This window comes from Hippocampus comes, unplaced genomic scaffold (genome assembly GCF_001891065.2).
Source record: "Hippocampus comes isolate QL1 unplaced genomic scaffold, H_comes_QL1_v1.1 scaffold265, whole genome shotgun sequence".
NCBI classification, from domain to species: domain Eukaryota; kingdom Metazoa; phylum Chordata; class Actinopteri; order Syngnathiformes; family Syngnathidae; genus Hippocampus; species Hippocampus comes.
The window spans coordinates 85,685-109,115 of NW_017808116.1; the positions used below are offsets into that span (position 1 = coordinate 85,685).

At 46.7% G+C, this 23,431-nt stretch overlaps 1 protein-coding gene across 1 annotated transcript in view; it reads right to left on the reverse strand.

The window, feature by feature from the left end:
• sgcd (sarcoglycan, delta (dystrophin-associated glycoprotein)) overlaps positions 1–23,431 on the reverse strand; it is an 84,635-nt gene that overhangs the window by 46,280 nt on the left and 14,924 nt on the right. The window contains exon 2 of the mRNA XM_019858125.1: positions 11,690–11,860. Within this exon, the coding sequence (XP_019713684.1) occupies positions 11,690–11,791 (102 nt within the window). The 5' untranslated portion in view covers positions 11,792–11,860. The remainder of the gene's footprint in view (positions 1–11,689; positions 11,861–23,431) is intronic.

The following is a 23,431-nucleotide window of genomic DNA, read 5'->3' on the forward strand; positions in this document are numbered from 1 at the left end:
GACCCGGCCGCCACACCGCACCTCGTCTTTGTTTTGTGGAGATCGCATCATCGCCGACTGCACTCACTGTACTTCGGCGAGTTACGCGGAGTGACACTCATTTTGCTTCTCCATCACTCATCCGTCAGCGCTCGGCGCCCCTCCGGGCACGTGTTCCGCATGCGTCCCCGCCGCTGGACAAATACACAACAAATGTGCTGAATGCTGTTGTCGCCCACAATATTATTGGATTCCCCAGATAGCCCCCCCCTCCCACCCCATAAATATGCTTTGTTCTCAGCCAATTAAGAACTCAGACAGGTCTGCTGCTGGGGTTGCCGCTGGTGGTGACCGTGGGGGGGGGGTCTTTATAGCCAAAAGCAGCTAAATATGAAGGGTGGCACATAAGTCCTCATGAATAAATACAGCTGCTTATTGGATGCAAACTGTACTCCATTTTTTTTTGTTTTTTGTTGAGCGCGTGTGCCGTTTCAGCCCAGATGCAAGCCTGTTTCTTCTGACAGCTTCCAAGCAGCCCCCACTCCATCAGCCCAGCTCGTTTGTGACATTTAGGTCCCTGGCGATGGTGGCATTGCATTATTTGGGATTTGATATCAGCACAGGTTTTGAGTAGATGACAAAGATTAGGCGGCGCATTTCGGCTTGTCGCATCGATCATGAGGGAGAGCACTGGCAACATGTTGAGAAAGATTGTGGCACCTAACGCTCAAACGCAGTCTGGTTTAAAAAGGCGGAGGCTGGCCTGTTGAGTGTCACGTGAATCAACGAATGAGAGTGTAGCTGGCTGTTGTTAGCTCAGGTTAGCAAGTCTTTGCGTGGAGTCCCAGAACGTCAGTTGTAGAAATTGCAAAAAATCTCTTGCCAAGGGACGACTGTATACAAAATCACGACGTTGGGAATTTAGCTGTATTGCACCAAAAGAATGTGGCTTTTTTGTTTTTTTAAATTATTAGCGGCTACGATTGAGCGCCCTGAAGTCTTCCTAGCAACAAGTAGCTGCGGCCAAGAAAAGGCTTCTGCTGCCGTTTGCCCTCTCGGATGCGCTTGTGATGAGTCACATTGTCCTTCCTGCTGCACGTGCAAAGTCAGCACAAATTGGCCGTAATTAATCAGAATGAGGTTCATTCCTGGGAAGGGGCCATGTCGACACATCAGGTTCGCTTGCGAGATTCGAGGCTGCCATGGAGTCAAAGCCATCATTAAAATGTATGACGTGAGAATGCAGCACGCCGGGCACTCGTTTGGAAATGGCAACGTTTGGTGACACCAAATATTCAACATCCTCTAAGTACCCGATGAGTGTCTCATTTGCTGAGAAAGTCATGATGACCAAACGCAACATCTGCGCTCCAAAGGAGTTTGACCGACAACATTAGCCAAGATCACACAGATTCGCCTGTCATCCATTTTCGATACCGCTTGTTCTTCATTTAGCGTCCACGTGGTCCACCCCGGTGGACTTTTTGGCGAGAGTAGCGCGAGAAAGAGCGTTCGTTCTGAAAATCAAGTCTCAAAGTCTTTTGTTTTGGTCGAGTCGCGTCATCAGAACGACAACTTAATTGACCGCCTCCGTTTGCATCCCGACTCGTGACCTCGGACTATTCGCATGCCCAGAACGGCAAAGTGCCAATTGTCCTGGGTGCCTCAAGAGCGGAGAGGGCTTCAAATTAAAAGCGACAAGGTGCGCATAGAAACAAGCCCGGCAGGTTAATGATCACTGTGCCGCCACCCCTCCCCCTCCCCCGTTGCCATCTGCCATGGCGTGTAATGACAGCCCCCTCCCACCAGCGCTACTCCGCACTTTCCCTCCCTGAGAGGCTCAGGAGGTAATGTGGCGACCGGGTAGCCGAGACGACGGAAACACGGCGAGAATGCTGATGAGAAGCCAGAAGTGCGTCGAGCGGCTTTGCCGTTAATTATCAGCTAAGCGTGGCGGCGACGCTAACGAGGGCCGAGGAGGTTGCACAGTATGATGGGTGGCGGTATTATACAGGTTTTAACGAGGGATACGGTGGAGGTGAACAATCCCCTCAAAAAACAGAATGACTTCTGGAAAAATTACTGGTGTCTCAATTAGGCTGGAATACTTTTACCGGTACAGTTAGAAGGATGCTTATAACAACCGGAACACCTACGCTAATTCCTGTTAGCTTGTTTTTTGGTATTTCGCTTTGTATGTTAGGAATAAGATGGCAGACTGTCATTTTGACTTTCAAGGCAATTCACAGCAAAGACATTCAAGCACAAAAACAAAAGTTGTGCATCAATGTGCTTGTTACGTGTTTATTTTGTCAACAAAATGTTTGGAAGTGCATCGGCGGCTGCGTCTGTCCTTGATCACTTGATTGCGATTTGTTCTGACTAGCAGTGGTGGGTTATATTGAATGAGCAATATTTTCTTGACTGTGCGGTTGTGCAAAGCAATTCTGTTTTGTCGGAGACGCATTCAACTCTTTCGTTGAGCTCGCGCTGATTGCGACAGGAGTCTTGAACATCAGTCTTTGCGGCTGCTGAATTGCCGTCTTCCGTAACAGTCTGGTTTGGTGCCGCCACGAAAAAGGGACAGAATACGACTGCGACGGGCAATTAGGAGTGCTCAAAAAGATCCTTGGTGCCCGCCGAACCACTCTCGGGAACTTAGGCGCTGCATGAACCAAGACAAAATTCTTTAGGACCCTCCACATCCTGGTCACCACTTCTTCCAACTTCTTTTCTCCAGTAGACAGGTATCGAACTCCGCGCACTAAAACCAGCAGACATTCCAATAGCTTCTTCCCTCTTGTCATCAATTCCTGATGCAGTTGGCTCAAAATTCCATTGTGGCACCAGTATAAGATTAGATAAGAAAACCTTTAATATGCGCCAATGACATTTCGCAGAATACCTCAACCTAAACTGTTGCTTCATTTGATCTGCTTTTACATTTTCTTCCCCGACTACAGCCTTGTAGTCCCGGCGCTTTTCTCTCAGGACCCACAATGCAATCTGTCCGAAGCACTTCAATGGAACTGCCTCTTCCCATCCCGCTGCGTCTCCATCACTGCGCTCCAACGGAGGGCGGCGTCGACAACGGCAGCAATGCGCCGTTCTTACATTTTAGTTCCACCGGGGAGTTTAGCCAGCGAGACGGATGATGAATAGCAGTCGACAAAGTTAGTCAATGAAACAGAGCGAGAGTGCTGACATTAAACAACTCCCGCCAAATTTGATTTACATGCAGGCTAGTGTCCCGCATCGCTACCGATAAAGTCCCGACAGGCGATTGCAAAGAAAAAAAAATACGGCAAATTACAGGTAGGATCCTTGGGGATGGGGACAAGTGAAAAAATGGCATTCAAGTGACAAGAAAGTCTTCATTTAAAGCAAAAAGTCAAAAGATTATGAGAAGCCATCATGTTGGAAACATAACAAGAGATAAAACTGTAATCAGAGAGACACCATTGATTGTGCTAAAGCTGTTGCCCCCACGACCCGACCCCAGATAAGCGGTAGCAAAATGGATGGGTGGATGAAAATCAATCGAAGTTTGATTGAATTTGATGAGTAAATGACAAAAACAGTCAAACTTTAATGAGGGGGAAAAAGTAGTCATTGTACGAGGGTAAAGAGAAACCAAAATACACGCTTCCTCCTCCTCCGCACGCTCGTAACCAAGCGCAAACTCCTTCCAGATGCTGAACGTAATCGTATTAGACTCGATGAATATTTCATGCGCTTTAATGTTTGATGTAACATAAAAACCCATGTAACCCAATTGAATTCATTTGCATCGCTTGCCCCCATCGAGACATCATTGCTAATATTCAACGCTGAATAAACGCGCTATCATAGAGAGTCATGCCTTCACATTCTAATGTGACTATTGATTAACACGGGCCAATTGCTAGATGAAGCACTATACTAGATGGATGGATGGCTATTGCTGCATGCCGCTACGTGCTAACTTCAGTCATGTGATCCCACACTCATACAAATGGAGGCACTAAACCGCGGACATGAAACGGGCCCCTTCGGTCTCATCGGAGAGAAATTCAACTGCGAGACTCATTTGTGTGGTTCAACATGTTCGAATTTGGCCCGGCAGGGAGACGGCAAGCTCCAGTGCTTCATATGCTCACCGTCATGGTGATGACGCATCACTTAAAAAAAAATAAAAAACAATACAAATCCCTAGAAAGCTGCCAGCCAGTTTGGAATCACGTGGCAGAGTTGTATAAAGTATTATTTTGATGACCATTTGAAAAATATTAAGGACATGACAAAAGACTGACTCAGCCGATTTGGGGCACTCGCTTAGCGGCTAGCGGCTAGCCACTAGCGCGCGGAAGAGACGCCGTCTTCTACAATGTCAGCGTAATTAATTCACTTTTTTAGCAGCCTCGATTGAACATGATTTCAAGATGAGATTGTGTTGATGTTGGTGGCAACAGTTTGTGATGGCAATTTCAACTTACACTGGGCTGCAATTATTCAACTTCCAATTGGGAAGACGAGTCAAGTCAGCCGCGCTGCCGCAAACGACAAATTAAAAAGTGTACCAAGACACTGATGTCCGTGTTTGGGAAGAACTTCTTTTGAAGTTGGCCTTCTCACTGCACTGGCGGCATATTATCATCATGCATAGCATGAAGAGTTGTTGCTAGCTTGCCACGTCTTCCCGACGGCGCACACCGAATGAACGTCTATCCGAGGACGGAAAATATTCAGAACGTTTTTTTATTTTCTTTTTTAATAATTGAGGTACTCTAATTGATGACTTTTTTTCCAACCCTACATTCATTCAACACAAAGAAAGCACTTTCACATGAGACTCATCAACAGCATTAGCGACCACAATAGCCTCAATGTCATGCTAGCAAAAAGTGATGTGACATCCGTGAAGAGTCGAATTAAAGAATGCCGAAGCACCAAAATTTGATGATTGACTCGACTGTATTTGTATGGAAGTCACTTTTCCGTCGTATTTCCCAACTAGGTTAAGAGATGCTACAAGGATTTCGTATTTCTGAGCGAATGAAACAACGCCACGTTGAGGCAAGCTAACACACGGACCTTGAAGCGCAAGCGCTTGGGTCCTTAACGTCTACACCTTTTGAACAGTCGCGCCGCTCAAGATCCCGACGAGGGCAGACACGGAAAAGCTTCCCTTTGAGTGTTTTCTCCATTGATCCGCAACGGCGGCGGCGAGCGAGGTGAGGGGGAAGCCACGCATGCAACCAGAGCCGAGATCACAGCTGGGGAGCTTGTATCCACGCGTCGCGGGAAGCGCATGTCAAAGATGTTGTCTTAAGAGGCCAATGAATCATTTATGAGTAAGCAAAGAGACACTGAGCGCTACAGACGGAAAAACAAGGCAACGTTTACAGCGTGAACAAGTAGCGAAAAGGATGCTTGTGTGCTTTTGTTAGTGATTTTTTTTTTTTGGGAGGGGTTGGTTTACTTTCAAAAGAGTGATGGAAAACAAAAAGAAAAAAAACACACTAACATTAGAAGAAAAACAAAGTTAAAAAAAAAATCTGCGTTGTCTTGCTATAATTGAGTCAAAAGCAACCAAAAGCTTTGACCACTTATTCTCGCATCAAAGTGATTTCCGCTCGGGCTTCTTGCAACGAGAGAAATCGCAGTCAATGCACTAATTTGCACACAGCTGAAAGGCAACGCCTGCGTGCGTTCGCGCGGCTCGGAGCCCGAGTGCCAGCGACGATGCCAATCCGCCGAAATGAACATAGTTTCGAGGTGATTTGCAGTGTGCCGAGAAGCAGGCCGCCGCCGTCGCCGCCGAGCGCACGCACGTCTGCGCGTGCCTAAGCCCCGTGGTATCTGCTGTTTGATCAGTGTTCCGCATTTGTCGCCTGTTTGCTTTGCGATGAGCCCGTCACCTCAACGGAATCACCGCAGAGTTCTCCCGAGCCGTGTGTCTGTTCACTTCCTGGTCCAAAACGTAGTGCTCGATGCGTGAAATCACACTCGAACCACAATCGAATTAACGTGCAGATGGAGAGGAGCCACCTTGTAGCAGGGTGGCTTGTATTTTAGGGGAGGAGCTTCATCGAATCGAGCCGTAGCCCTGTCTAGCCCAAGTCTGATCGAAACGTAGTGCTTTGCCGCCATCGACTGACATCTCGGTGTCGAGGGATGACGCGAACGTGAGTCGAGGAGCTTCATTCTGACAAGAGTAGGGCTTTGCTTCCATTTGGGGTATCATTTATTTGTCTCAAGACGTTAATTAAGGGAAATATGGTCATTAATTGATGAGAATTTGCGCATCACTGGCTCGTCGTCGAAAGAAGTCATTCACGCAGACTGACAAACAGGGTGACCCTGAGCATATAGGCAGCCCTCGGATCAGGGTTGGCCGTCGGTAATGATGATGATGTTGCCTGCGGGGGAACACTGACGAGCAAACGCCTTATAAATAATGCAGATTTCCATAAGCATTCATTAGCGCTACATGCTACATAAAGCATGAGGTTAGGAACGGTTTCAGGGGAGGACTTTTTGTTTCTGCTCTCAGTGAACAAAAACAGGCTCATAAAAAGGCTTTGAGATGAGGAACACACGATGACAGACGACACAATGATAGGCGCAGACATATTCTTTATCCTCTGCAGAGAATGACAACTTATCACCACTTACGTTTGTGTTTTACAACAATATTTGATTATTAAAAATGCACCCTTTTTTTAATCACAGTTTCAAGATGTATCTGCATTATCGAATATCAGTACTTGGTATGGGCGAGTTCTCAAATATAGACACTCAGTTGGAATGTTTTTATTTTTGCCCCCACATTTAATGTCAATGTTCTATCTCCACTACAGTATTTAGCGTTAATAATTTAACAAATGTCATAAGCCAAGTCCCGATGGTTCGGTGAGATGACCGATGATGAACGGAGTTATCGAGCGGGCTCCGACGGAGCATTGAACCAAGCCGTCGCGCATCTTAACACAGTTCGGGACAAATAGAGACACACAATGTCTCTGAAACAATTTATGGACGCATCTCCAGTGACCTCATTACCGATTTCACACAAACACACAAGCCCGCGATATGTTGATTCGTTTAATAATTCAACCGTTGGGTCTCCCTCCGCTCAGCGAGCAGCCGGCCTGGAATGCACAAGCGCGCGTCGTGCGAAGCCGAGTGTGTGCGGGACAGGCGCGCTGGTGTCGTGGCGGCGCGTTTGCAATGAAGCGAGTACATCGGGAAACCCAGCTGGAAATCGGCCTGCGTTCAACAGTATTGATCTAAATCTACCGTTTGGCACTTTTAAAAAGGCAAACGCCGCGCGTGGCTCCAATATCAAGAATAATATTCTATACACCCGCCAAACTTTGTGTTGTTGTTTTTTTTTTTCACAGCACACACTAGCTAGAAAAATTCTTCCCCACTTCCATTGAGCAAAGTGCTTTTGACACACAGGGCAAAAAAAAAAAAAAAATGCAGAATGTTGTTTGAAATAATCGGATGAAATATGAGTTGCTAGGGAGGGAAAAAAAATGTTTTTGAAAAAAAAAAAAACATGTGACCCTTGACCCTCTGAGCACTTTTCAGTTTTCACTTCGTGCTTCGCATGTTCAAGTTTCTGTTACTCCACATTTTCTCCATTACGTCGCCGCTAGCTTTTTCCCGCGAGGGAAAACGTCTAACACGAACCTGGACCGAATGCATCACGTTAAGGTCGAGAAACGCTGATCCCTCACTTCTCTTGCCACCTTTTATTCTTCTTGTAAAACGTTACGTAAGGAGCCTTTGCTTGGATGATTGACCGCATAATACCAAAAAAAAAAAAAAAAAAAAGCGCAAGCGGCAGCAGCTTCCTGAAAAGTTCACCGAATTTTCCGCTTCAAATCTTTATCAAAAGAAACGCCACCTCATCTACAATCGGAACAATGGCGAGCCCTTCTTGAATCCGGTGAGCGTGCGGCCCTTTAAGAAGGTCACAATGCTAAATGACGTGCCGCTAGTGGGAAACACGTGGCGCTTGAGCCGCACTTTGGTGTAGCTATTAATTAGTGCCAGCGTGGGGTCGCATATGGATCTATTATCCTAAGGCCTCAAAGAGCGCTCTTCAGGCGGCCATCATTGTGCAGGAAAGGACACGGGGGAGCGCATCCCAATGCGCCTTTCGACCCGCTCGTCGCGGTCCTATTTTTAACGTGTGAGAGAAGGTCAAAGGACGGCGAGCGCTTCTGGGTTCTCTTCTCGCATCAGCTGCCATCCTTTCCGGCAGAGACTCCATTTTTCTTCACTGTCACGCTGTCAAAAATAAATAACGAAATAAATAGTGGAGATAGAGTGAAGCCGCATCTCAGTTTTTTGACACTTGCCAAACTTTCACAAAACTTTTGTGTTTTTGTTTTTACAAGTGCCAAAATAAAAATTGACCGTTTCCCCAACAACAGAATGTTGAATGGCCACTGGCGTATGTTCTTTATCATCTGCGATGAACGACCAATGTTATTAGGGCTTACTAAGGGCTGTTGACTGATGTGTGTGCACCAAACGCAGCAGGAAAATGTCCATTCAAACAAAGCAAAAAAAAAAAAAGGGGGGGGTGGGGCATTTTTTATTTATTTATTTTTTTATGAGAATGCAACAAATTATTCATTGTCCGAACTACTTATCGATGAATGTGTTTTTAATTTGTACTTCACAGAAAAAAAAAATCTCACTGACATTTGGGCCAGGAAAAACCCGGCGGAAATCGCAATGGCTGTGTGGAAGGCATACTTTGGAGAGTTTTGTCTTCAATTGTTAAAACGGGAGTTTGAGGATATTGAGGACGCGGCAAAACTTTGACCAAACTTGGCACCGCGTTTCGCATCTTTCCCGTCCCGCGCCACATTGGCATCAATATTTACCAAAAGCTTTCTTGAAACAATGCGGTCGGTAAAAGTTCCTTCCTCTCCGTTTCCGTCGAGCGAGGCTCTTTTGTCGGAATGCTTTTAGATAGAAGCCGATAAAATATGAAGTGGCTGCTCGGGGAAAAAGGGAAAACACACACATACACAAAGAGCCGACTGGCGGAAACACGGACGCCGCGGGGCAACGTGCGCTCGCGTGCCGACGCAACGTCGCCCGCCCGCGAGACACGGCAAGTAAATATTAAATCCGGGAGAGAAGTGTCAATATTTATGTCCTAGGGAGGAGAATCGTGCAAGTTTGCGAGGGGAAAAGGTATGAGTTCCTTCATTGGGAAATGTATTTCAGGCATAAAGGGGGATTTTATATCCCTCCCCACACGGATAGCTGTTCCGAGGGCTCGCCTCCACTTCTTCTCACCAAATATCAGCTGAGAGCGGCTCCAATAAACCGGGAACCGAATGAGAAGGAGCACGACAGAAAGGGAGTTATGGATAATTCAAGACGTGATTCATCAACTTCCACACCATTGACAGAATTCTTAATGATGACATCGTCGCTCTGCTGTGAGGAACACGTACGTCCATTTTTGCCATTTTTTTAAAAAAAGCGGACACCGAAGTAACGGACAGAAATTTCCAAACGCGTTTGTTTTTTTTTGTTTTTTTGGTTTGTTTTTATGGTTGAGTGACCATTGTCACCGTTTCTTTGACTGCATTTCAGCTAATGTGTTTCGACGGGGACATCGAACCCCCCCCCCCGAGTCCCTCGTGGATGCAGCCAGCACTTTGCATTCTCTTCACGTCTGACGAGTAGACTTTCATTTGGTGTTGTTCGGCTAAACGCTCCCGAGGCGTCAACGTGACCGGCGAGCGGTCAGAATGAGCTGATTATCTCATCTGTGACAATCAATAAGAGACTTGTTGGGTTTTTTTTTTGGTTTTTGTGACACAGCCAGTGGCAACGACTTCCCCACGTGCGGAAGGAAGAACGCACCTGTAAGATACTAAAAGTATTTTCACAGTCGGTCAGTGACGCCGCGTCAAACGCAACGACGACCGCTTTCGAAGCTAGCGCTAAACCAAGAGACGTCGAAACGTTTTCAACAAGCTAACAAGCAATTCAATAAGCTGGCGGTCAACATGTGCTAAGCCGTAAGAATTTAAAAATGGAAAATATTGAGCACAAAATGAAAGTCGGTTTTTCGGTGCATAACAGAGGTTAAAGTTCTTCCCCCCCCAAAATCTTCCAGTGACTGAATCCGTGACTCGCTAATCATGAATAAACAGGTGCACACCTTTTATGTCCCTTCTAAATACAGCTTGTAAGGCTATATGCTTTAAAAAAATAAAAAAGCTAGAAACCCCTTTGCAGCATCCGGCAGCTGCCAAAAGTTGTTTCCAGTCTAATCTGTTTTTTTTTTTTTTTTTTTTTTTTTACAGCATGTACACCATAAAAGCAAGCCTGAAACATCCAAGCGTACAAATCTAGCAGGCCTGACAGATTTTGATATTGCGCCTTCTAGTTTGATTTCATAAATTCTTTTTTTTTTTTTTTTGGGGGGGGGGGGGGTTGCCAAGGGAAACACCTGAGAAATCCCTTTTTAGTGCCGTGGTGGGATGACAACACGTTGCAGTGCGCCGCGCCTTGGGGTCGATTCACCGCAGAGGCTGTTTCCTGTCCGCTTACAAGGCGGCAACTAATTACTCCGATGATGTTGAATTGGCCGGCGGCTCGGATGCATGAAACACGCGAGGCGCGGCGCTTCTATCACTGCGATATTCACTCTCGGGTACTTCAAGCTATCGTGCTGGAGTGAACTTCATGCCCCTAATGGTGCAGTAATGGATCTAATTGCGGCGGTTTTATCTCTGCGGGGCGTTCTGAAAATTGAAAAGTGAATGCCTCCGAGTGCAAGTTGAGTAACGGCTGTGTTTGTCCCGCTGGCAAAGTGGGAAAAAATGGCTTCAAATGACAGAAAATGGTTAAACGCACCAAGAGGGCAGCTAAAGAGAGCGGAAAATAAATGTATAGTGGGCTTGGAGAAAGGACATCTGAGCCTTTACACATCGGGGGGGTGGCAGCATGAAATCAAAGTTGGAAGTGTCAAAGTGCTGAATAAATGCCATTCATTTGGTACCTTTTCACTTGGTTGGTGCCCTAATTGAAGGAGGAAAAAAACAATCTCAATTGTTTTGCTTAAAAAAACCAAAAACAATGTTCTTGTGGTGCCCTGAACAACAACCTCGATCTTCAACTGCAATTCTGGTCGTGTCGTTGGATCCCCAAAGTACGCTTCACAAGCTACCACAATGGCAACAAAATATAGAAAACAAAAACCGAAGCACAAAACTGAAATTTTAATACCAGAGGAATAAAAAAAAAAAAAGTATTTAATTGAATTACCCAAAAAAGGTTTTGATGGTATCAAATCACTTGGGTACTGTACTCCAGTGAAAGCTAGCAAAAGTGATCACTTATTTTGGTACCCTCGTGCAATGTTTGCTTTTAACGAAAAAAAAAAAAAATGAGTCCACATCACAAATTGCTTGTTTTTTTTCTTTTTTTTTTTCAAACTCTGAAAGCGCTAATCTTTTGCTAGCGCACCACTGTAGTTGATACCCCAAAGTACGTTCCACAAAATGCCCAAACCAATCTCGTTGAAGGCAGGACTCTGCCGGTGCCATCCCAAATATTTGGTACCCTGATGAAGTGATAACAGACTGTAATAAGCCGCCTATCTGCCTACAGGTAGAATATGGATTAAAAAAAAAATGGAACCACAAAAAAGAGAGAGAGAGAAAAAAAAAGTGAAGCTCACCTCAGCGTGCGAGTGTGCTGACTCGGCGTCCGGCGGGCTTTCCCTAATCACCTGAGACGAGGCGGCTGAGCGATCCGAGCGGGCCGCCGCTGAGCTGATCATCCTCTCGGGGGCCGCATGATCATTACGACTCCTCCGTCGTCCGCCGCCGCTCGCCTCCCGTCGTCATCGCTTTTGAAAAGAGAAGGCGACAAGTAGAGCGGATCAGCCAAACGGGGGGGAAAAAAAAAAAAAAAAAAAAAAAAAAAAAAACAAAGGGTGACAAAGAAGCTTCGCCGGCGGCTTCAACCCCCCGAGTGGTCATTGGGCTTGGCGCTTTCCGTTGTTAAATGACTGTGATTTAGCCAATTAGCAACGTTGCAGGCGCCGCTGGAATATTAGAGCGAGTAAAATGGCAATTAGTCACCAGCCGTGACATTGTTGTGATGATGCTGCTTTATCCGACTGTAATAAGAAAAAGTTGACGGCCAAACTTTGCCGCCCTTCTCACTCGGTCGTGCCATGGCCTTTTGACGCAGTTCTGTATATCCTCCAAAAACATTTCGCACACAGCACTCCATCATCCAAACATATAGAGTCAGAACAAATAATGTGTAAAGAACTGAACATTTGCACTTATCATCACCAAGTCCTGCTTTAATTCACTGGAAGTGGGGCTGCTGCATCTGGTGCGTGCGCCTGATCCGCAAGGGGGCAACATAAAACATTTCATGATGAAACAAGGAGATGCTTTTTTTATGGCATTATCTGGGAAAGAAAAAAAACAACAAAAAAAAAGCCTTGAAGCAGTTAGCGTTACTGATACATTAGCAGCCTTGGCTTAATGGAAGCAAATGATGCTTGAAAAACGATAAATTACCAACTGAGAGTGAAGTGATTCCAAGAAGTGTTTGTACCGCAAGAGAATTGGTGCCGTGCGTCATCAGATGGCAAAAGTACTCATCCTCTGCACTTAAAGACCTGAAGGATAATTGCTGAGGAAAAAAAAAAAGCATGCAGTTAGCTAGCGAGCTGGCTATATAGCTGGCTAGCTAGCTAGCTAGCTGTCCCTACATCCTCAAAATAAATCTCCAATGGATGCCACAATTTGTAGAAAGGGTCTCTCAAGGAGGCGATGCCGCTGGCACGCCGACCAAGAGGCAGCCTTGTTAGCTCGCGAGCTAGCTAGCTGCTGGCTGGCGGTTTTTGTTGCGTCATGGAAAGTCCCGAGACGACCTCGTGGGATGTATTTGAAAAAACTTGGGAGGCCTTCAGTGATTCTATTTTCTCAGCTAAAACACGCGGGGCGTGCTTTCGGCGCATTCAACGGACACGCCCGCAGCAGTGAGGAGCAGGGACAACGGCCTCATTTTTCAAAACCTCTTTTTTTTTTACTTGACGATTTCTTTTCAGTCATTCAAATTTCTTATTCCTCTGTGACGTGTCACGAGTTAAGACTCATTTCAGGCCGAACCTTTCCCAATTGGCACCGTCTCCGAAACTTTTCTCCCGAAAGACCTCCTCTTCAATTTAATTGACGTCTCTTGCTTTCTTAATGCAAGCCCCAACCCGGGCAGACTCGGCCCCGCTGACACGAGCCCATCTTGAGGCTCCTCGTTCATGAATTCTTCCGTTTCTATTCTGCATAACAAACTGAAGAATGCACACAGCCGCACGGAAACCGGCGCACACACAAGCATGTCGGTGTCTTAATTAGGGCTGGGGTGTGAATTAACGAGCAGGTCGGGGCAGGTTAACGAAGGGTGGCGCCGCTCTGCTGCGGGCTGATATTAAAAGCGGCGCATGCGAGCCGGGTCCTGAGTTGGGGCTACCGCGCTTCAAATTAGCATGCGCCGCTATCGAGGAGGAGTCAGATTTCTTGCTTCTGAACTTTACTTGCCCTTCCGTTTTTTTTTCAGGCTGAGAAAAGGCAAATAGACGCGGCAAGGAGGCGCGAACAGGCCGAAAGGAGGGCGTCATGACTCATGAACAGGGTGTATTTGTGATTTGCGTGGCTCGTCTAAGTCAGTTGATGCTCACTTGCGAGAGAATATCGCCTACGCGCCATTTTGCAGTGAGGCGTCTATTTGAGGACGGCGTCGGTATTTACGTGGAACGATGAACACGGCGACAAACTGCGGCGCGGCGCCTATCCGTGGGACGCTGTTATGCTGACCATCGAATTTGTGGACCTAGACAACATTTTTTTGGGGGGTGGGGGTGGATGGCATTTATTTGTCTTGAGTGTCACGACGCTTCAGCGAGTAATTGCAGCGTGACTTCGACGTATTTAGAGGCACACAATGACAATTGAGTTTCTGACCTGACCGACAGTTACCGGCGTTGTTTTTCGAGGCGTCTATTTGAGGGAGGCGTCCATTTTTCTTAAGCAGACGAAAGCACACCTTGCTACTATGTGACAAGTCGAGAGGAAGACTTTTTTTTTTTTTTTGTGAACAATAATGTCTATGAACTGAGAAAAATCACACTTTACCGTATTTTGTTGTGATTGGAGAAAGGAGGTATTTATTTGAGGGAGATTTTTTTTTTTTTTTTTGTCTTACACTTATGACCTGTTACTGCTCATACATTCTATTTTGTGACCACTATCGTTAAGACGCCATGATTGTTTCCTGTTAATTTTTGGAAGAGCAAGTTGGCCAAATGTGGGAGGCATTTCATTTTTCTCAACCGGGTGACGAATTGAAATGTGGCATCTATTAGAATCGGGACCACAAGACAGTTTTCTGATGAGGAAGAGGAAAAGGGAGATGAATATTTGAAGGAGGTATTTATTTTTCCTAACCGTATACCTGAGAAAGATAATGGATTTTCATGATAATTCACTTTTCCTAACCCTTTACCTGAGAAAGATGATGGATTTTCATGATAATTCCAAAAAAAAAAAAAAAACAAAGGACACCTAGCGGTAGCCGGTTGATGCAATGAGAGGGGAGGCACAGACGCCGACGCTTGCATTTAATGTGCACAACTGCAGAATGAGTACAGCGACAGGACACGGCGGCCCGCTCCGTCTAATTAAGCAGATAGGAGGCGCCGACCACGAGCGGGCGGCCATTAGTGTCACTCCCGCTTCTCAATTAATGGAGGCAAGGACGAATTGAGGTGGAGTGGCAACAAATTTAAAGGTAAAGGTTAAGGGCTCTTTCTTTTGACTCCGTTTCCCCTTCATCTACTGCCTTTCACTCGCCGGCCCCCCTCTCGCATCTGGAGCGCTGCGGCGGCCGTGCTGCATTTCACTCGCAAGCATTCATTAGCCGAACGGCAAGGTTGACCGACGCCTCCGACAAATAGGAATCGTTATACGGCGTGGAAAAAGGCAAAAACAAATGGCTCGCTTTCACCGGTGAGTGGCGAGGCTTCTGAGCTGATGGCTCGGTAATTGTTTGAAAAAGCCGCGACACATCGAAACGACAAATGTCCATCATCGATCATTCACTTGACCAGATAAATGCCTCTTGCCCAAAGAGATGCATCCCCCTCTTGACACCAGAAAAAAAAAGGTAGTAAATACTCGATATTTAAATGATGGCGTCTTGACAAATTGACAAAAAAAAAAAAAATGGATCAAGCTCAAGAACGGCGGCCATCTTTCATTTCATTGTCGGAAAAATAATCGCATTTCCTTCCGACTCCGTTTTGACATGACATCACTTGTTAGACGCTTGTAATTTTGTTTCATATTATTCCAACAATTTGTGGTGTACATGCGAAAGCCTCGCTACTCTCGTGTCTTTGTCGCCATGCCCTTCCTGCGCCGCCTCTTCGCTGAGGCACTTCCCATTCCGGACACACCCAAGTCGCAGCGTGAAGTCAGTCACTGCGTGACCTTTTAACGGCAGATGGAGATGCGGCCTCGGCAAAAGGTGTCATGTCAAAACGGCTCCTCCCCCTCACGTGTGTGAACAGACTCCGAGGGGGGGGTGACGCAAAAGGTCCCCAAAGGTCTGTTTCAGGGAGGAGGGGGTGGGGTTAAAAATACAAGGGACAAATTGACGGGTGCCATGAAGGACTCATTGGTAAGATATCGAGGGAATTAAGGTTGCAAAATATTGTGACTTTGGAAAATTCTCATGGGAATTAGACCGGGAAATTAGGAAATGAAAGGTTAGCTCTAAATAGGGAATTTCAATTGAGTCTGGGAAAATATATTGCAGCACAATCCTGATAAACAACCAGATTTCATGCAAAAACACGACAGAGGAGTGAAAGCCCATCCAAAGATGAATGTTTAAAAAAATATAGAGATATATCTTGGTGCATTCAGTGACTCCAAAGCACTCGAAGTGTACGTGATTTATCACGGGACTTAAGCGACAAAAAAACAGCCGTTTAAGGGCAAGGATGAAGGTTGCTTCTTTTGTTGTGAGAAGCTGCGAAACTCTTCAGGAACGAAACACAAGATGAGCGAAGGGCATAGCCGGAATTTGAACAGGTGTCATTGAGTGTGTTCAATGATCTTGGGCTGGCGCGATAGCTATGGCGGATATAAAAAAAAAAAAAAAAAAAACACTTTACAACTTTAGAGTTCGGAAGGTTTGCATCCACTTTGAAAAGAGGCTAATCCTCGAATGTGGGTAACATTTATCTGCTGGAGAAAGGCCCGGCTGACAAAAAAAAAAAAAAAAAAACATTTAAGATGGATGCCTGTGGAGTTGAGGCCGCGGAGGAGTGAGAGTATTAAGAGCGTTATCTGGGATTTGGACGCAAGCGGCACGGGAGGCCGGGGGAGCCCGAGTGCAGATTGCGGCGTCGCAAGGTGACACAAACTATATCACTGCAAGGCACGCAGGGAACGCGGTGAGGAGATGGTTTTCCATCAGGCCAAAGGCTACGGTTGCAATTCAGGAGCGGCAACAAAGCTTAAAGCGAAATAAAAACATCCTGAACAATGACGGTGCGGAGGGGCGCGCGGGGGGGGGGGGGTATTCAGTAGCCAAAGTCTGGGTACAGTGAAACTCCTCTACAAAGAAATCATGTTTGCAGCAAGAAATTTTTCACAACAGGGGGTTTTTCACTGTAGCAAATTTGATCTCTGATGTAAACACACACACACACACACACACACACACACACACACACACACACACACACACACAGACTGGCCACTAACAACTCTGGCTAAACTTCTCTCAGTCCGGGTGCTGGAAATTTTTCCAATCAAAAGCTGCGGAATTCCCACAAAATGAGCTTTAAGACCATCGATGCTCCCACAGGCTTTTTTTTCCCCCCCGTTTGCTTTCGTCACCTTGATGGTTTCAATAGAGTACATTTGAAAACAACAGTCGCACAAACTCTGCGGCATATTTCCATACAACAACAACAATAAAAAAAAAAAGTGTCGCGCTCTGAAGAGTGAAAAAGCGACAAAAAAAGAAAAAGAAAAGAGAGAGGAAGAAGCTACGAGAACGACATAAGTCAAGAAAAGCGCGATCTTGAGTGATGGCGACTCGGAATCAGACAAGTCAAGGCACAACCAAACGGCTCGAAGGCTTTCTGGATGAAAAGCATCAATAATCCCCATCCTTCTTTCTGGCTCCCCCCTCCGACTCGCTATCCTTCATCCTCGGGATGTTTTTTTTCTCCCCCGCTCCCCGACTTCGGAGGATTTTATCATTCTCACGCCGCCCCTGGGGACTTATTTCGCTTTAAAATCATTGATCCTGATTACCGCCGGCCCTGTCATATTGATTTTTGAGATTTATCGTCGCCCGACTCCCCCTGCCAAAGGTCCCCGTCACCAGGGTCCCCGAGCTGGCGCTCATTTGTTAAACGCTCGCCTCTTCTCGACAGGAGAGGACACGCCAAAACTCCATATACACACACAAACAAACGCACACACACACACACTCTCTCAAAATAGACTCCAACAAATCATGCACTTTAGGTATTTCCTCCAAAGGTCCATTATTTGATGTTTCAAAGCAACAGGGAGTGTTGGAACTCGTCTAATAAGTTTTGCTCTTGTACTCGCCGACTCTCGGCGGTGCTATAAATCACCCACAATCCACCCCCGGCCCAGCAAAGCAAAGCAGCCTGGATCAAGCGATGACATCGGCGGCGCGGCGCTTGCGCTCCACTCAGGTCTCGGGTTGCACTTTGCGGTTGGATCCACGATTGGCATTTTCGACGACATTTCGACGTGACGTCACACGAAAAGAAGGCGTTACATGAGGCGGTCGGAGGAATGGCTTGGACGGATCTTTAGACAGTTTAATGGCTAGCACATTGTCGTCCACTCGTTGTTAATTGAGGGTGCGGCGGTATCAGTAGTGCGTCAGACTATCAGCATCAAAGTGTGCGGGGACATTAAATTGGCTTTGAAAAAAATCCCACGGCTCTAGCCAGTTTATAAGGCGCTGACTTTGCGGCTAGCTGCTAGCCATTAGCCGCTAACGCTGGGAACGGTGTTAGAGTTGCGCTTGAGTGTCCTTAATGAGCAAATGAACATGATTTCAGGACGACGACGTGTTGATGTCGGTGGCAACAGTTAGCCGGCTAGCAATGCAAAACTATCAAGTCAAGTCAGCCGCCGCGCGACCACGAGCTGCCGGGAACTTCAGAGTAAAAGCATAAGCAAAAGATTTGTGTCCATGTATTATTTGGTAAGATCTGATTTTGAAGTTGCCGTGCTGGCGCCGCGCTGGCGCCATGTTACCATCGATCACGGCAAGAACATTTGCTGCCGCGGCTAGCTCGCTCGTCGGCCCGACCGTGCGCGCCAACTACATTGAGATACCCGCATTACCCGGCCGAGGACTCATTTCATTCCATTGATACGAGGAACAGCGCAGCGGGAAAATGTCTGCTTTTTCTTGGCTGCGTTGAAGGGGCGACCGAACAAACGTATTTGTACACAAGAATCGCGTTCACGCTACAAAGTCCATCCGAGCGCCTCAAATGCCAAGTTGTCATGCTGCGGCGCGTCCGGGCGACAGGCTGATTTGTCACGCTGGCGTGTGGCCATGCCGCCTCAGAGGTGGGCCCTGATGGATCGCGTGACAGAAGGCCACCGTCTGGGAATCCCGTCCTGCGGCGTGACATTGTTCTCATCCCACTGAACGCTCTTAGAAAATTCAGGTGTGACATTTTCTGGGGGGTTTGCATACAAAAGGTCTGAGCGAGGGCATGAGCGCGCGGCGTTTGAGGTCCGGTGAAAAGTGGGAGATCCGAGATCCGAGATCCGAGCTTCTCGCGTGATCACGGCAAGCTCCGCGTGCACGTATTTGCGACAACGTGGCTCGTAGCGGCGGGGCGCGCTCTTTTTGGCGCATGACAACCTCACAGATGGTTCGACCGCGAGCGATGAATATGCTGACATGAATATACAACAGGAGGAAAAAGGAGGGGTGGCCGCCGGGAAATGTCGGACAGCTGCTCAAACAACCAGACAAACCCGACGAACGCGGAACATGATGAGTGGAGCTCGACGCCGCTACAATAGCTTCTTGCGGTTGGGCAGGTTGACGCGGCGGCGTCACGTGACCGCGCAAGTCTCCAGACCGAAACCCAGTTGAGAATCTGTGGGGCATTCTCAAACGGCATCAGGTCGCTCTCAGTGGCTGCTTCGGGAGGCAACGGGATACCACGCGTACAAGAGCGCCACCTGTCACTCTTGGACAAATTCGAGTTAACGTTCATATCGGATTAAAACGCTGTCTTGAAACGATTTTCTGCAACCCACCAAGAAAGTTAGCGCGTCGACAATCTATTCGACAGCTAACAGAGGACGACAGCTAGCTAAATTGCTTGGCTAATGTCAGTTCATTACCTCTTTAAAAAAATGGAGAAGAGCAGCCAAGTGCCGACTTATTTTCTCAGAAATAAACACTTTTACTGGTACTACATTTTATTTTCATCTCAAAAAAAAGATCAATTGTTTATTTTTGTTGTACCTACAGAGCGTGTTCAATGTGGGGGAAGTGGCGTCAGAAAAACATTTCAAAATAATCTGACCAAAATAGCAATGACTTTATGAGCCCAGTCAATAAAGGTTTTAATGAGGCGCCGTAACGCGAACCGTTTCTCCCCGGGATGACGACATCACGATGAAAGAGGCGGCAGACGTTTCCTCCCCTTTACGATGGCACGCTCGGAGAATTTAAAGGGCCGGTTCCTGACTGGTTTGCTGCCAAGTCCGAGGCATTAGACAGCTTTCCTTTTAAAAGCCATTTTTAGCGGCCGCGACACACATTCAACACGGTAAAAAAAAAAAAAAAATTAAAAAAGGGTTGAGAAAAGCTGCTGACCCAATGGTTCGGAAAAACAAATAAACAGTCATGCGGTGAGGAGGAGGCATAAAAATGAATGAATTCCTCGCAGGGGTCACTTTATGTCTGTTGGCGCCTCGCTATGCGTGTGTGAGCGTGTCAGTTAATGAACACTCCAGAGTTGAGGCAGAAGGCCCAAATGCATTTTTTTTTTTTTTTTTTTTTAACGCCATGAATCTCCAAGAAAGCCATCAGTGTGTATAAAAGCATATGTGCACCCGTGGGATGGTGTGCGCACGATTTACAAGTGTCTGTGTGTGCCTTTTTGTACGAGTGTGTGACAGTTTTTATTGTGTGTGCCCATGCTTCCCAAACAATCTGGGGTGGGGGGCGGGTGGGGGGGAGAAATAAAACAACTCCCATCAGCCCTGCTTCCCGCTCCCCCCCTCAAAAAAGGGCGTGCTGGCGACAAGCTGAGCTGAAATACGATTAGCGGCGACCTCCAAAAAATAACAATGGAGGGAAAGCTGTCGGGGGGTATTTCAAGCGAATGCGCCCAAGCGGAAATGGTGGGGCAAAAAAAAAAAAAAAAATCTTCATTTAAATCGGCGCTGTAACGGCTGAAAGGTGCTTTCCCGTGACACTCGTGGAGGAGGCGGCAAAGGTGCAGCAGGCGGTTCGCTGAAACGCGTAAAACCTAAAAGCCGAGGTTTTCTCGTCCGAACATTAGACGGGGTTGTGTCCGAACAAAATAAGGCTCCTCCCTTCACTTCAACTTAGTTTCTTTGGCACTCAGCTGCCACAAAATGGCGTCAAAGCGATACATTTACATGATGTCGAGGCAACTCGAAACATTTTTGGCGGCAGAGCCAAATATTCATAGACAAGCTTTTAAAAAGTAATTTGGAACTAATGTGTGCCCTTGAAGTTTAGCCTTATTTCAACTTTTTTTGTTTTTTTTACACACAGAGCAGCTAGGAAAAGTCCTGTTTACTGTCATTGTTATTTGTGTAATTAAAGTGCTCTTTAACACAGCACAAAATGACCTTTTTTATTCCACGCCCCCCCCCCCCATTCGTCTGCCATTTCTCCACTAATATCATTTGCAGTCACACATTGCATTAAATCGCAGCAGCAAATGAAATCGTAATCACCGCATGAAAGCTGTCGTGTGGCTTTTATGCCGCTGACCGGCCATGCAAAGGACTCGAGAAGGTCTTTCATCCGCAAGGTGCTCTCCGTGAGGATCTCCGAGCAGGTGGGAAGGAGGGGCTCACGGAGGCTAGCAAGCGCAAAAGGAGCGCCTCTTAATGATGGAAATTTACCCAAGCGTGTCGATATTCCAAACGAGTGGTCACTGCCTTCGCCAAAATGACTTTGACGTCACCTTTCGAGCACCCGACTGTAATGAGACTTGCCGGTTGCGCGCTCGTATTAGCGTGACAGCGTGGCTAATTCGCTTGACTTCAACTCACCGAGACGCCGTTCAAAATCTGGAATTTTGCTCCACCCGGTCTTTGACTCGCCGCAGCCACACCGCTTGAACGTCCTAAATGCCTGTCGGACGCATTCAAACAAATGTTACGTTGGCGCACCGGTAATTTAGTCGCTAATCCCGCGCTGACCTACGAGAATCAGGAACACAACAGACAGAAGTGAACCAATTTGATTGACACGACATGAATTCTTACGCAACAACTAACAACAGCAGGACACTTTGAAGTTCAGAAAAATTATAAAATGTAAAAAAATTAATCATGACGACGACGCCGATAACCATAGAAGCGCAAACTGAACTCACGCGTCAGTTACAACGAATGATCTCAGTACGTTCAAGTTTCCAAACGCACCACTTCCCCTTTCATGTTGTATAAACCTACTTCTTGGCGCATTCGATAAACAACTTTATTAAATCTCCGCAATGAGACAGTTAATAAGCGTGACTTTTAATTGTAGCCTCGGCGACGGCGGGCGGGCCGCGTTTCATCTTACAGCCAGAGATCCCATTGTAATTGCTCTATTAAAATTCTGTCGCCGCGCTACGTCGGCCCACATTTTATTGTAAGTGCGTTACGAGCGCACGAGTGCGGCACGGGGCAGATTTTCAATTTCCAGCGACGCCTTCACACCGTGAACTGAAAATACCGCTGACAGTAGCGCGCTCGCTACATTCGAGCGGTGGGGTGGAGGGGGAGGGGCTAGGGCAATTACAGAGCGAAATAAAAGATGATTGTCTGGAACACGAGAAGGATATTTTACATATGGCCATCACTGGAATGGCGGGGGGGAGAGGGGGAGGGGGGGCGCTATCACAAATCATGCAGATATAAAGCATGATTGGCTTTTATGGGTCCGCGAACAAGATTCTCAGTGTGGTAAATTGCTGTCAAGGCGAGCCATCCAGACTCGTGACGGCACAGGAAAAGTGCCCTCCGCACTGATTTGGTGGCCAATTCCAATCACATATCCCTCAAGTTCTCTTCATCTCTGGATCCCACTTCTGACAACTGCGTGAAGCATGGCGGATCACCGTCATGGCAAGCGAGCCCACTTAGGACCAATGTTGCCATTGTTCGCTTCAAGAAAAAAAAAAAACCTCATGACTTGATTGTCAAAGTAACTAAAATTACTTCATGAGTTACTTTCAACTGAACAAAAATGACAACTGTTTTTGCCAATTCTTTATCGAAAGGGCAACAAAAAAAAAAACAAAACAAAATAGACATTTGCACTGAACATATATATAGATACTCTGCATGGTTAGTGAGTGTTGGGATCATCCGGCAAGACCGGCGCATGCTCCTTATGGTCACACTGCAGTTTCCAACAAATATGCTAAACCTCTTCCAACATTCTAATTTGGATCTAATTTGACCCTTCTGATCGCGTCACATCAGTGGAGTTGTAATTTCCGTTTCCCCACCTCTGAAAATCCATCAATGGCAAGCGGTGCTCCTTCAGTTATTAACCTCCTGCGCAGGGGCGCCGAGTCTGGAAGAAGCCCGCAACTCACGGGCATGGACTTGCATTGTAAAGAATCCTTTCGGACCGGTCAAATTCAAAGATAAGAACTGGATTCTTAACTGAATCTGAGACACACACAAATATATGTCCACCAATTAGGAAGAATGAAGATTTTTTTTTTTTTTGTGAGTGTCATTGCTGCTCGTTTGATTTGAATGAATCAATCGCAGTGTGCAAAATGGTCAAAGTATAAATCTGAACTCAAGTGGGCTGATTGATGCGATTCAAGCTCGAGTGCCCACTGTGCCATCAAGTGCTTTGCCCTCCACCACCCCCCTCCCTCCACGTCAACCTCCCACCTTCGAAGAAAGAGCACAACTGCGGAATATCAACAAAACCTTGTGACCTTCGCTGTTGTGCAGACGCAGCGCAACCTCTCGGCCCACCACCTGGAGGGCTTGAACAACACTCAAAAGATGGACTTTTGTGCATATTTCCCATACTCGTGGCTGCTCGGGCTCCACCGCGGGGCCTTTGAACACATCACAAGACCAGGGCGGGTTAGGAG